This window comes from Papio anubis, chromosome 6, assembly GCF_008728515.1.
Source record: "Papio anubis isolate 15944 chromosome 6, Panubis1.0, whole genome shotgun sequence".
Taxonomy (NCBI): Eukaryota; Metazoa; Chordata; class Mammalia; order Primates; family Cercopithecidae; genus Papio; species Papio anubis.
Genome location: NC_044981.1, coordinates 369,034 through 383,363, shown reverse-complemented (window position 1 = coordinate 383,363; position 14,330 = coordinate 369,034). Strand labels below are relative to the sequence as shown.

At 38.5% G+C, this 14,330-nt stretch overlaps 1 protein-coding gene across 8 annotated transcripts in view; it reads left to right on the top strand.

Annotated features, from left to right (window-relative positions):
• The window catches only part of EXOC2 (exocyst complex component 2), a 200,665-nt gene that overhangs the window by 152,969 nt on the left and 33,366 nt on the right, over positions 1–14,330 (top strand). For 7 of the 8 annotated variants that reach the window (XM_021936926.2, XM_021936925.2, XM_003896943.5 and 4 more), the window contains one exon: positions 5,573–5,714. In XM_021936926.2, the coding sequence (XP_021792618.2) occupies positions 5,573–5,714 (142 nt within the window). Of the gene's footprint in view, positions 1–5,572; positions 5,715–13,459; positions 13,573–14,330 lie in introns of those variants that run through there. The other variant, XM_021936927.2, reaches the window with a different exon arrangement.

Here is a 14,330-nt window from a genome sequence, read left to right as displayed (position 1 = left end):
GCCACTGTACTCTCAGGCACCTCCGCTCTGCCCTTTCTCACCCACCAGTGACCCGTAAGCACGCTTCTCTGTTTAACCACTGCATTCCTTAAACATACTGGTTTATAAATGCTTTCTTTTCTTCCTTTGCTATTAGACTGATTTCCTTAGTGTCAGGATGTTTTTAAATTTAATCTTTCTTCCCCACTCTCAGGTAGTGATTAATGGTAGATGGAGCTCACCCTTGCTTTTTGAGCAGGAATCAAGCCACCCAGTCAACATCTATGTTCAGCAGCCAGTGTGAACAGGGCATTAGTGAAAATGAAGCTGTTGAGATAATAGAAATAGCCGCTAGCATTTATTGTGTATTCACTTTCAGTGTGCTATGCAAGTTTCCTGAATATCTGTTTAAATCCTCACAACAAAAGTTATGAGCTATGTACTCCTGACATTGGTCCTGCCTTATCACACAGTAATACTGCCATTCTACTCTCTTTTTGTAGCATCTGCCTATTAACTATTTGCACATCCATTTATTTTCAACTTGTCTTTTCCCTTCTCTCTTTAAAAAATGAGGTATTTACCTGCAGTAAAAGGTACAAATCTTAAGCTTACGAATTGATGCTTAAGCATCACGCGGTCCAGCATATGCACGCGTTCCAGCATCCACCACCAGATGAAAATACAAAGCCTTCCCTTGTGCCCTGTTTCAATAGGCTCCGTTCTCAACAGCGTTCCAACTGCCACCGGCAGAGAATCATTTTGCCTGTCCCAGAAGTTTACGTGGAGTTCCATGAAGTCTGTAGTCTTTTGTATCTGGCTTCTTTTGCGCCAAATTAGTTTTCTGAGATTCATCCAAGTTGTGTGTACCAGTGATTCATTTTCTTTTATTGCTGAGTTTGGATAACCAGATTTTGTTTAATCATTCTCATGGTGATGGACATTGGGTTGTCTCCAGTTTTAGGCCTTTATGGATAAAGTTACGGCGAATATTCTTGTCAGTCTCTTTGTGGGCGTTTGTACTCACTGATCTTGGATATATACCTTGAAGTGCAATTGCTGGTAGTGGCACAAGCCAGTTAGGAACTCCGAGTCGTTTTCCAGAGTGTACACTCCATCGGTGATAAACTCGGTTGTAAACTGCATCCTAGCCAACACTTAATACTACCAGTCTTGTTTATTTTAGCCAGTCTCATTGTGGTTTTAATTGGCTTTCCCTGATACTGATGCCAAGCACCGTCTCTGGTATATTCAGACACTCACATTCAGGCAGCTTCTTTCTTGAAGTGCTTGTTTAGCCCCAGCTCATTTTGTAAATTGGATCAGTCATCTTTCTACTGACGATTTTTAGAAGGTTCTCTATAAGTCCTCTATCACACGTACATATTTTTTCAGTTCATGGCTTGCTGTTTTGTTTTTATAATATCTTTTGAGCAGAACTGTTTAATTTTGATGAGATCCACTGTATCAAGCTTTTAAAATGTTTAATGCCTTTCATATGTTGTCAGAATCTTTACCTGCTTCAATGTCCTGAATATTTTTTCCCAGAAGTTTTGTAATGTTAACTTTTATGTTTAGGTCTACAATGTCCATCCTTATGCCAATATTGCATTGTGTTATTTATTACAGGTTTATAGTCAGTGTTGCTATCATGTAGTGTGAGTCTTCCAACTTTGTTCTTTTTAAATTGTTTGGGCTATTTTGGGTCCTTTCCATTTATATATAAATTTTAGCCTGTGAATTTTTACCAAGAAAAGGCCTTTTAGGAGTTCATCGAATTTGGAGAAAATTACCAATATTGATCATCCTATTTATTTGTTTAGGCCATCTGTAATTTCTTTCAGCAATGTTTCATAGTTTTCAGTAGAGATTTTCCATGTCTTTTGTTAAGTTTATTCCTAGGTATTTTTTTTATGGTATTGTATTATAATTCTTGTGTGTCTATTATATAGAAATATAATTGATTTTTGTTATTGACTCTGCTACTTCAGTAAATTTGCTTATTCCATTAGTTTGTCAACCTGCTTATAATTTCTAAATACATGATCATGTCTTCTGTTAATAAAGACAGTTTTGCTTCTTCTTTTTTTGGTATTATTTCTTGCCAGATTTCATGGACTAGGACCTCGGGTATAATCTTGAAATAAGTGGTGAAAGGGGACAACCTTGCATTATTCCTGATCTTCTGGAGAAGGCATTCTCTATTTGTACCGTTTTGCAGATGCCGTTTACACAGCGGATTTTCTTTCTGGTCTTAGTTTACTGAGAATTTTTATCATGAAAGTTTTCTCAAGTGCTTTTTCTTCATCTGTTGAAAAAATACGGCTTCTGCGTGATATATTTTTAAAATTTATTTATTTTATTCGCAAATAGTTTGTTTGGATTTTTATGTCTTTGTTCATGAAGGCTATTGGTGTGAATTTTTTTCTCATAATATCTTGCTCAGTTTGGATATTAGGGTTATACTGGCTTCTTTAAACAAAATAGGAAATGCTTTCAGCCTCTGTTCTATGAAAATGTTTGTGTGTGCTGTAACTTCTTCCTTACAGCCTTGGTAGCATCCAGTGCAACCGCCTGGACCTGGAGGTTTTCACTGTCAAGCTCTTGCCTATAATGGATTCAGTTAGTTTAATAAAATAGGACTAGTTGTGCCAGTTTTTGAAGGTTGTGTTTTTCAGGAGATCAGCAGTTTCCTTTCTGTTGTCAAGACTTGATGGTATAAAACTATAATGTCCTTTTACTATCCTTTTAATATCTTCAGGATCTATAGGAATTTTTTTTTTCATTTCTGTTCTTGGCGACATATGAGTTTTTGTCTTTATTTCTTCTTCAGTCTTGCCCAGGAGCTTATCATTTTTGTTATTATTCCTTTTTAATTTTTAAAAATTTTCAAATTTTTTAAGAGGCAGGGTCTTTCTGTGTTACCCAGACTGGAGTGCAGTAGTTCAATCATAACACACTGCAGCCTCGGTCCCCTGGGCTACAGTGGTTCTCTCCCCAGGTAGCTGGGGCCACAGATGTGCACCACCATGCCTGGCTAATCATTTTGATTTTTATCTTCAAAGAACCTATTTTTAGCATTGGTAGTTTTCTTTAATATTTGCCTTTTAAAAAAATTTATTTCTGTTCTTTATCTTTTCCTTCTATTTTCTTTGGGTTTAATTTTCTCTTTTTTTAGATACTTGGGGCAGAAAATTAGAGCAGTGGTTTAAGTTTTTCTCCTTTTAAACCTTTCTTTGAAGACGTTTTCAGCTATAAATGTCTAGCCACGGGTTCCCTCTCACAGATTTCGATATGGTGTCCCTTCGCTGGGTGTTACTAGTCTTTCCCTTTTGGATGCCTCCTCCCTTTGAAGAAATCTTACTTAGCACTTGTATTTCACATGCCTGGGGAGCGTCTAATCGTCGATTTCGGTTTGTGTTTACAGACGCTAGAGAGAGAGAGATGAAGAAGGGCAGAGTTACTGCCGGTCACTGTTTCCTCAGTAGTTCGTCTTCTGCGTTCGGATTTATTTGATTTTAGGTTGGAGCCCTTGCTCATTACATGGGTGAAATACTCTTTGAACCTTTGCGTATCCAAAAATATCTTTCTTGGACTCTGTTAAGAGAATGACACGCTGCCTAACAGGATTCTTGGGTTCTGTTCTTTCGTTCCTGTAGATTTTAATCCAGTGATTTCAGCTCCAAGTATTGCATGTGAGAAATCTTATGTCAGACCAGTTCTTTCTTCTTTATAAGTAAATTATTCTTTTGATCTAGAAGTTTGAAAGTCAGTCTCTCACACTCTCTCTCTCTCTCTCTATTTAGAATAAATGTATTAGAAACTAGAAACTTTAACAGCCTAGATGTGTGGGCTGTCTTACCAGTCTAGCCTGGCACTCTGCAAGCCTACTCAGGTTGCAAACTTGGGTCTTTCTTTAGATCCAGTTAAATTTTCTCCTATTGCTTGTTTAATTAATACCTTTTCTCTAGCTGCTTATATTTCTTTACTTAAATTTCTATTTTTTGCATGTTAGAACTCCTGAATTTATCTTCTAGTCTTGTTCTTCATAATTTTCATCTCTTTACATTTTTATTCTATGCTTTGAAGTAGTTCTTGTACTTCAGATCAGTCTCAACAGTGACCAGTAGTTCCTTCTGTTAATCTACTCATTTGCTACCTTTGGAAGTCATATGTTTCACCTCTAGAAATCTTGTTTTGTATTATACTTTAATCTCCATAAGGGTTTTCTTTATTTTTTCTGTTCAAGTTGTTGCTTGTCTCTTCTGCCGCTGAATTTCACTGCTCGATGGGTGTTCCTGTGCATAGCAGCTGACTCCCTTAGATGTGTGTTTATTTTTCATTGTCGGTTTGTTGCAGCTCAGGCCTGGCATTGGAGAGAAGCCTGTCCCTCTTAGGCTAGTGCTGCAGAAGCAGAACAGCCACCAGCCCCCTGCAGAGTGACCTGGGCCCACACACTCTCCACACCCCAGACTTCCCAATCCTCCATGCTTGGATCTCTGCCTCCCGTGTCTTCCACTCCTGGCCTCCTGGCTGCTGGTGAGACCAGGCACACTCATATAGGGCCGATGCCAGCCTCCTTACCGTCTTCTGCTCCCAATCCCATCAGGAGCCCACAGCGCATGCAGCTGAACCGTGCCAAGGACAGGACTTTCTAATGGGGTCCTTCCTGTTTCTTTTTTCCCATGACAGCGAGCCCTGTGTCTGGCCTCTCTGTGGAGTTGCCTTAGAATCTAAGGCCTGACCTGCAGGCCACACAGGCAGAGCTGTAACTGGAGGGAGAAGCCAGGGGAGCTGCACTGGGGTTGCTAGAGTGTCAGAGCAGGATTATTTTCTATTGGTAACGCTTTTCAAATAAATTAGTTAATATGAAGAAACGTAGCGTAATTTTAAATGGTTCCTTTTTAATTGTAGTTTACTGGCTATTACAATTTAGTATCTATAATGCCTCTTGCTCTGCTTACAGAAATGAGAGGTTAGTATTTTCAAAAATGACTGATAGGGTTAGGCTTTCTGTCCTACCCAAATCTCATCTTGATCTGTAATCTCCATAATCCCCACGTGTCACGGGAGAGACCAGCTGGAGGTAATTGAATCATAGTGGCAGTTTCCCGCGTGCTGTTCTCGTGATAGTAAGTTCTAGCGGGATCTCACGGTTTTATAAGGGGCTCTTCCCCTTCCGCTGGGCCCTTCTCCTTCCTCTTGGGATGAAGGTGCCTTGCTTCCACTTTGCCTTTCACCAGGACTGTGAGTTTCCTAAGGGCTCCCCGGCCCGGCCATGCATAACATCATTGAGTCAGTTAAACGTCTTTCCTTTATAAATTACCTCGTCTCGGGCAGTTCTTTCTAGCAGTGTGAAAACAGACTAATACAATGACCTATAGTCCATCTATGGAGATTATTTTTTCTTTTGCAAAATAGCTATGCTAAAAGAGATCTTTGTTACTGAAAATATGTAAAATAAATTCACGATTTTTTGTAGGAAGATTGATAAGTGCTTTTCTTATAGTCTGAGGTATTTATTGTTAACATTATTTTACTTTTTCCATCACCCTCAAATAGGCAACTCATACTCGTCATTACGTGTTTCTAGGTTAGCATGGCCTCACTGAAAGAACTAGATCAAAGACTCTTTGAAAATTACATCGAGTTGAAAGCAGATCCCATCGTTGGCTCCTTAGAACCTGGAATTTATGCGGGATATTTTGATTGGAAAGACTGCCTACCTCCAACAGGTAAGTAAACAAAGTTTCTTGCGTAATATGTGGATATGCTTTTATCAATTGATACCTGCTTGAATTCTTTTCATTTTATTCTCATTTTTCTCATATCTACTGAGAGTGAGAGATTAATTTGATTTTAACTTTTTGTTCACTTAAACCCATTTCTTGGATAGTTTGGAAATTAGGACACTTTGTATTATTACTCAGTGGCTTAAAGCTGTTCTGAAATTCTAGAGAATAATTTATTATACTGCATAACATTAATCGTTTCAGTCATGCATTCCTGCTTCCTACGGTCTTTCACATAGATACAATAGAGTGGTTGTGAGTGACAGTTTCATGCAATGACCTTGTGTACCTCATCAAAAAAACGTATTGAAGAAATCTGGTCACTTCTATGTAAGACTTGATTAGTGATGCTGTAAAGGCGAAGGATAGGAGAAAAGTGTGTAGGAGTAAGATTATTATAGGAATTTGTCAAAGGGAACGGAGCCCAGAAGGATGAATGACACTGTTCAAGTATCATCTTTGTATCTCAAATGAAAGTCACTTGAATCACTTAAAATATATATTTTTAAAATAACTATTGCTTTCCGAATCAAACTTTTGATTGATCAAGTAGTTGTTTCTTTGTATGAAAAAATGTGGAAAACCTAAAACCAAGCTGCCTGTTGGCACTTTTGTAGAGAAGTGGTTTATGTAGAAGGGGTCATGCTGGTGTCGGACACGGGTTGGCACTTTTGTAGATGAGTGGTTTATGTAGAAGGGGTCACACGGGTATCGGACACGGGTTGGCACTTTTGTAGATGAGTGGTTTATGTAGAAGGGGTCACATGGGTATCGGACACGGGTTGGCACTTTTGTACAGGAGTGGTTTGTGTAGAAGGGGTCATGCTGGTATCGGACACGGGTTCTTCGTGGATGCACAGATGCAGATGCACCAGTGAGTTGCTAACAGGTTTGGTAACTTCATTGTTTTAACTCATCACTTTAACCTCCTTTTGTTTGTATTGTATAGTGCTTACACTAAACGATGAAAAATTGTTTACTGTTTAAACACCTTTGGTTTTTATTGTATAGTGTTCACATATAGTGATGCCAAAAGTCTAAAAACCGGGATCATTAAATTAGCCACAGTTACTTAATGTGACCACAGTTACTGAATTTGCTGAGCTCACAGTCATGGCAGTCATGCAAGCCTTTATTCCTCCTGTGCTTTTCCGTACACACACTTTTCTGTGCCCAAACCACATTCAGTTCATACCCTCAAAGTACATCCTTTTAAAGTCTAAGGCAGATTCTATCAGTATCTTACTTAAAATGCTTACAGTATCTTCTCATAATAGTAAAACCTGGGAAGCTGTGCTGTGCCAACCTCTGCCCTGGCAGCCTGCCCACTGCCCCAGTGCTCCGCCCCACAGCCCCTCTCCAGCTGGACTCAACCTCTGCCTTTTTGAAAAGCTCATCCTTCTAAAATATAAATTGAACCCTTTCAATCCCCTGCTGAAAATCCTTCAGGGAGGCTCATTCTCCCGGAAGCTAACCCCAGACTTCTCGACAAGGTGGCGTCCCCACAGCTACCAGATTCCACGGAAGCTCAAGTTCCTGGTGTGAAATGGTGTCATATTTGCATGTAACCTACGCGCATCTTCCTGTATGCTTTAAATCATTTCTAGATTGCTTCTAACACCTAATGCAATGCCTAATGCAATGCGTTGTGAATCGTTGTTATACTGTATTGTTTAGGGAATGATGACAAGGAAAAAAGTTCGTACATGTTCAGTACAGATGCAACCACCGGTTTTTCCCTGGGAATATTTTCTATTCATGGTTGGTTGGCTCCACAGATGCAGAAGCCACCACTGGGGAGGCCACAAATGCAGAGGCCACAGATGCAGAGGGCCAGCAGTACTCCCTGTGCTTGCTCTGAGTTACCTCCCTCTCCACGGGCTCCCCCAGGCAGCCGGCAGGCTGGGTGCTTCATGCACTGTGAACCCTGTGCCTAGTCCCTCTCACCTCTGCCCCCTCTCCTAACCTTTCCTGCCCTTCCAGGCCCTGTGTCCTCTGGAAGCTCACCCAGCCCATCCCCTGCATGTCTCCAGGTCGTGTTGGTCTACCTCTATCCATGGTACTCCCAGAGCAGTTCCTACAACTCCCTGTGCCCACAGGACATGTGTTGTCGTTATCTCCCTCCTTGCCGGACAGCCTCAGCCCTCAGCACAGGCCATCGTTTGGGTCTCTTGCTCTCAGAGATTTTAGCACAGTGCAGTTTCTGGCACTCAGCTGATACTGCGTGTGTGTTTGTGGAGTGAATGAAGACTGGCAGTTTTCTGTAATAATCTACCATCTTTCTAAATGTGCTGCTCCTTCTCTTCCAAGTGTTTGCCGTATGCTTTTGCCTGATTTTTCTCAAAATTTTTTTCGGTAGGAAAGTGCGTCATACGGTGTGCTAGTTTCCACTGTTCTTCTGATTCACTTTTTAATAAACAGTCCACAGTGGACATTCATATTTGCCGAATTAAAATGAGTTAGAGTACTCATTTTCTTGTCCTTTGTGAATTCTCATATGGTAGTTGTGTGCACTTTCTAAATTTCAGCAAGTGCATTTCAATTAAAATGCAACCGTCAGGCACATCTAACACATCATCAGTTCCATCTGTTCAACTCTTCAAACTCTTACTGAACAATGTGCATCACCGTGCAAAAAGTAATACATTGTTCGGTAATAGTTCAGATGAATTTGTTAAAGTTCATATCTTCCCCTATGATTAGCGTGTAAGTACATTAACTGTTTACACATCTAACACATCAGCAGTTCTATCTGTCTAATTATTTAAACTATTACCGAACTATTGTTGGGTAATGGTTTAAATGAATTTTGTTAAAGTTCATATCTTTTCCTGTGATTCGCATGTAAGAACATTAACTGTTCACTCTGAAATCATTCTTCTCTTATTTGGTTGTGTTCAAGGCTATTAAATCATTTGTGGTATTTCTTTGAGAATATTAAATCATTTGTGGTATTTCTCTGAGAATAGAGAAAAAACGATGGCACAGCCACTCTGAGTTTCCTGCGCTCCAGTGATTACTATAAAAATGGAGAACAGGCCGCCAGTCTCAGTCTCAACAAAGTGGTTCTCCTCTGTCGTCACTGAAATCTTGGAATGTTACTGAGAAAGAGGATTTATTTGCCCCGATGCAGAGGAAGACTTTTCTTGGCCAGCCCTGTCTCGGACCTGCTGCTTTTTAGCGTCTGCCGAACACCGGCCGGGGCCGTCGAGGATGTCTGCAGGTGGAGGGCAGGCCTTTCCCATCCACCCGCCCCAAGGTGTCTTGGGAAAATAGACATCTCTGAAGGCCCGTTCCCTGAAGGGCGGCGTTAGGTCCCAGTACTTCAGTGCAGGGGCTGCTGGCCATCGTCACGTGGCTGTGGATCCTGTGGCACTTCAGCGAGCAGTAACCAGGGCGCGGGGGGCGGTCAGCGGCAGGCAGTGCCAGACTCCCCGGGATCCAGTTTCTGCTGCATCCAGTGAATTTCCAAGTCCTCACTGGATTTATTTAAGGTACCCAGAGTCCTTTCTCTATGACCTTCATGTTTTCCAGCCATAACATTGAACTAGTGCAAGCCTCTGTTGTGAATTAGGATCAGAGCCTAAATGTAATCCTGAGATTGATCTTAATAAGAGTCTGTAACCTCAGATAATCTTCAATACAAAATTAAGATTCTTCTGGCTGTGTGACATTGAGTGGTGAGGCTTTTTTTTTTTTTTTTAAACATAACTTCGTTTTTTGGTTTTGTTTTTTTCTTAAGATAAACTTTCATAAGCAAATGACACATAACACCATACTGTCAGCAATTTATTGACTCTTTCTCAGATGCCAAAAACACGTAGAAGTTGTCGGTGCTCGTTTCACTTTTATAAGCTCTATTTAGTTCTGTTCTTTGTGTAGTTTTGACTTCATGATTACTAACTGAACCTCAGCCTTGCATAGTCATATAGTGATTTTTAGTTTGTTTAAAGCTGACTTAAGTTGAGACCTGGTGTAAAGTGAACAACCAAAATAGTTTGACTATTAATCTTCCAAAATAATTTCAATTAACAACTTTAGTATTATCTTCAGTTTTCTTCTTCAGAAACTGAATTTTGCAAATCATATGGGTAACTGATTACTTATTGCTGTAGTTACCAATAAATTTAGTTCCGATACTGTATGTAGTGATTAAAAAAAAAATCCAGTTGATTAATTTCATGATTCAAGAAGAGATACCGTTAAAGCCATAGCTATGTTTTTTAAAATCTTACCGTTGGATATTTAAATTGGTGTCACCTCTTTATTTGTGTATATGTCAGTAAAGATTATTCTGGTTAGTTCTGAGTCACAGAACTGCTGTTAAGATTTTAATTGTTCTGTTATCCACAATTATTAAGAGTTCTTAGTATTTGAATTTTATAAATGTTAAATAAATTAAGAATACTGTTGGTCTTTATTTACAAATACACATTGAAGTTCATGTCTTTGAAACATTAAATAAGAAAAAAGTATTTCTTTAAGTTTCTCTTAAATACTGGTTTTAACTATTTTTTCTGTCAAATAGTCATAAAAATTTAAATTAATATATATTATTTAAAGGTGTTTACTAAGTGAATTTAAACTTAATCATTTTCTATAGGTAAATAGTGAACTGATTTTTAATTCAAGTGCTCTTATATTAATTATAGTAATTGAAATTGGGAAGGGGAAAACTTTACATAATTTGTGACATGAGTATGTCTAGGACCATTCTAAAACTAACAGCGGAGTTGGTTGCTTGCATGTATGATGCGTATAACCTAGAGTAGAGTGACCTCCCACCCCTCAGATGCGCCAGAGCACAGGCTTGGGGCGCACAGTTAGTTCCGTCAGCGAGCGAGGCTTGTGTGTTGTCCGAGCAGTATGCCAAGCAGCACATTCCAGCAAATTGAAGAGAAAGAAAATGTAAATCTAATTATGGAGACAGAGGCGGAAGCACAGCTCTTCTCAAGTCCATGTTTGTTGAATTTTAAGATCTCTGCCTTTTGGAATGTGTCTTGCAGATGTTTTCACTGAATTTTACGAGAGACATTGCGCAATCAGGTTATCTCTTGCATCCTGTAACTTAAATCATTCAAAGCTCAGGTCCAGTGTAGAATTTCTAGAGAATAAGAAAAATGCTACAAGAATGGAGATAAGGAGAAATTGTAATTTTTGTTTGATTTTCAAAAAATGTGGAAACTACAGACAGACCTCAAAGTTTAATGTAGCTCTCTGAGAAAATGGATCATTAAAATGTTTTGGGGTCCCTATAAAATAAGTTGTATGTTACATGTATATGTGAATTTATACATGCATATATGCCTCACACATGCGTTTATACACACACGTTACTATGTACATGTTTAGTGACGTAGTCAGCATTTATCGCCCTTATACCATGTACATGGCAGAGGGCTTTGCGTAAATCACCTGATTTAATCTGTATAACAACACTTCAAGGAGTAAGCAGTATTTTTTTTCTCATTTTATAGATGAAGTCATTGAGCACAAAGAGCTTAAGTGACTTGCTCAAGGTCATGTAGCTAGGAAGTGGTGGGGTAGGGGTTCCAAGTTCAAATCCAGGCAGCCCTTAATTTTAGGCATTGTGCTGTGTTGCTAGACAGCAAACAGCCTCTATTAGAAATCCACAAAGAAAAAGGTAGATATGCTGGTAGAATAGACGCAAGTTCATGAAATTCACAAAAAAACTAATACAGCCAATAAAATATAAAAATAGGATAAAATTAATCAATTCTCAAAGAATGTAATTTAAAATACCGTTAGGGTATCATTTTGTTAAAACCCTCTGGATTGACAAATATTGTAAAGCTTGATAATACCTGCTTTTTGGCAAAGGTACAAAGAAACAAACTATTCCATCATCTTTCTAGGAGTGTAAATTGGCCCAGCTGTACACATACACGTGTGTGTGTGTGTGTGTATGCACACATATATATGTATAGAATTTACTTAGAAGTTTTGTTTCTAAGAATTTATCTTAAGGAAAGTTTTACAGAAGTAAGTAAAGAATTATGTGCAGTGATATTTATTGAAGCATTTTTTTAATATATGCAGAATCTGAAAAACTACCTGAATGCCCATTAATAATGAATTGGCTAAATAATGTATTATATATCTAAACAAATACTATGCTTTCTGTATAATGGATGAGACGGATAATGGGGGGACTGTCCATATATTGGTAGAAAATGTTGGTTAAGGAAACATGCATTCATTCTTTCCTCGTTTTTATTGAAAAAGACAGTGTGTCCATTTCATATGTACAATTTGACATGCATAAACATATCTTGAAAGGGGGTAGGAAGGAGCATGCTAGAAAACTTTAATTTTCTACTTTAAAAATTTTGTTTTTAAAAATATTGGGGAGGAATAGATGTATTTTTATTTTTAAAAAAGAAATTTCTATATTTTAAAGAAATGAAAAACTTCATGGAGACAGCGTGCCACAGAGAACAGGCACATACAATACTCACGCGTTTTCTTCTTGGACACACACTTGGTGTGACAGAAAAATGGCGTACGTGCTGAATTTAGGTTTCAGCAAGTCATTTGACAGTTCTTCCTGATATTTTCAGGAATCCCAGTTGCTGACTTATAACCATCATGTCTTCATGTCAGTCTAGAGGAAAGCCTTTAGTCATTGCAAGAACACTCACTGAACGATGTTCAACATTATGTTAGACATTTGAAAATGGAATACATTCCACTTTGGCTAAATTTATGAAGAAAAACCTAATAAAGTTAGCTTAGTAGTAGCACTATCTTACACTTAAAAAGTTCTACAATGCCTTTATGTAAGCCCGTGATTGAACTATCCTAAAATTAATGACAAAATGTAGCATGTTTTCTTAATCAGAACTGCCACAGAATAAAAAGTACAACCTTCAGAGGAATTTTGGTTTCAGTAATAGAGGAAGAACTTATCAGACTAACCCTTCCACAGTTAAAAATTGAACTCTACACAGAATATAGAAACCAGCTGTGAGAAGCACTGGAGAGCCATCAAAAGCGGACAGACTGGAGGGGGCGCTTGAACCCCTACAGGAGGGGAGCTTGCACCAGCCAGATCTGAGGCTGTCCACGACTGCTGCGGCAGGTGCCCAGCACTTCTGCAGAAGGCACAGAGGGATGCAGCCGAAGAAACACACTAGATGGAAACTTGAATCTAAAGGAAGGAGAAAAAAGTATCAGAAATGGTTGATATGTGGGAAAAATAGAAAAGACAAACTTTCTGGGTTTTGATTTTTCATTTTTTAAAAGATGATTGAATGTAGAAAAATGTCTATATTTATTAAGTTGAATTCACAATCAAAGACCTTTCTTTGTAGAAAATTCCAAGTCCAAATGGTTTTACTGATAAGTTCTATGTAACATTTAAGGAATAAACAATACCAATTTTCTACAGACTTTATCAGAAAATATAATAGGAAGCATATTCAATCTCATTTTATGAAACCTACAAAACCCCAAATCAAAAATATGACAAGAACATTACAACGAAAGAAAATTACAGACTAGTGTTCCTCATGAACATTGGAACAAAAAATTCTAACAATTATTTTTAGCAGATCAAAGCACTGTTGTCCATACGGTGGAACACTAATTCATTATGACCAAGTAGGGTTTATTTCTTTTTTTAATGTTTGAAATTTTTGTTTTATTTTATTTCCTTTTCCTTTAAGTTCTGGGACACATGTGCAGAGCGTGCAGGTTTGTTCCGTAGATGAAGGTGTGCCGTGGTATTTGGTAGTCATGGGACGACCAGAGACAGGAGCCACGCTGACTTCTTCACAAGATGACACCTCTGCGTAATTACAGTCATTGCCGAGTCTGGTGGTTCTTCCCCGTAATAAATGTCCTAAGGAATGACCAAACAAGGATTCTAAGACATTTTTCTTTCCACTAAACATATATTGCTCTTGCTTTTCTATCAATAAAAAAATAAATCCATAAGCAGAGCTACGCCCTCTGTTTAACGTAATTAAACTTCAAGTTCTCCTCCCTTTGCTGCTTTTTTCAGTTTTGGTTGAAGCATTTAGATAAACTTAAATTGTAATGTCTTAGTTCAGCTCTGCACCCCACCCACACCTTCATACTACCGCAGACATCACCTTCAAATAATAACATTGTATTCGCATTATCAGTTCAGCACAAAATAGAGGTAGTTTTCCATTCCCCATTGAACATTTTTAAAAGGAATTTAGAAAGGTGCATTTTAATCATGTGAGTTAGTGATATCACCAATAAGGTCATTTGAGGCCCGGGCTTCAGTGTTACAGCGAGCTATGACTGCACCACCGCACTCTAGCCTGGGCAACAGGGAGAGACCCTGTCTCAGAAAACAATTTTTTTTAAAGACCTAATTATACTTTGTCACCTGCCAAAATAAACCATACATTCATTGCCCTGTTTAAACTTAGTCTAACCTGAATTCACAGATATGAAAATATACATGTTTGGAACAGCAAGAGTAGAATAAAGTGAAATTAATCTCCTAATATGTATACTCAGTGTCTATGAAATACTTCATGTACAGATAGAAAGGACATTTGT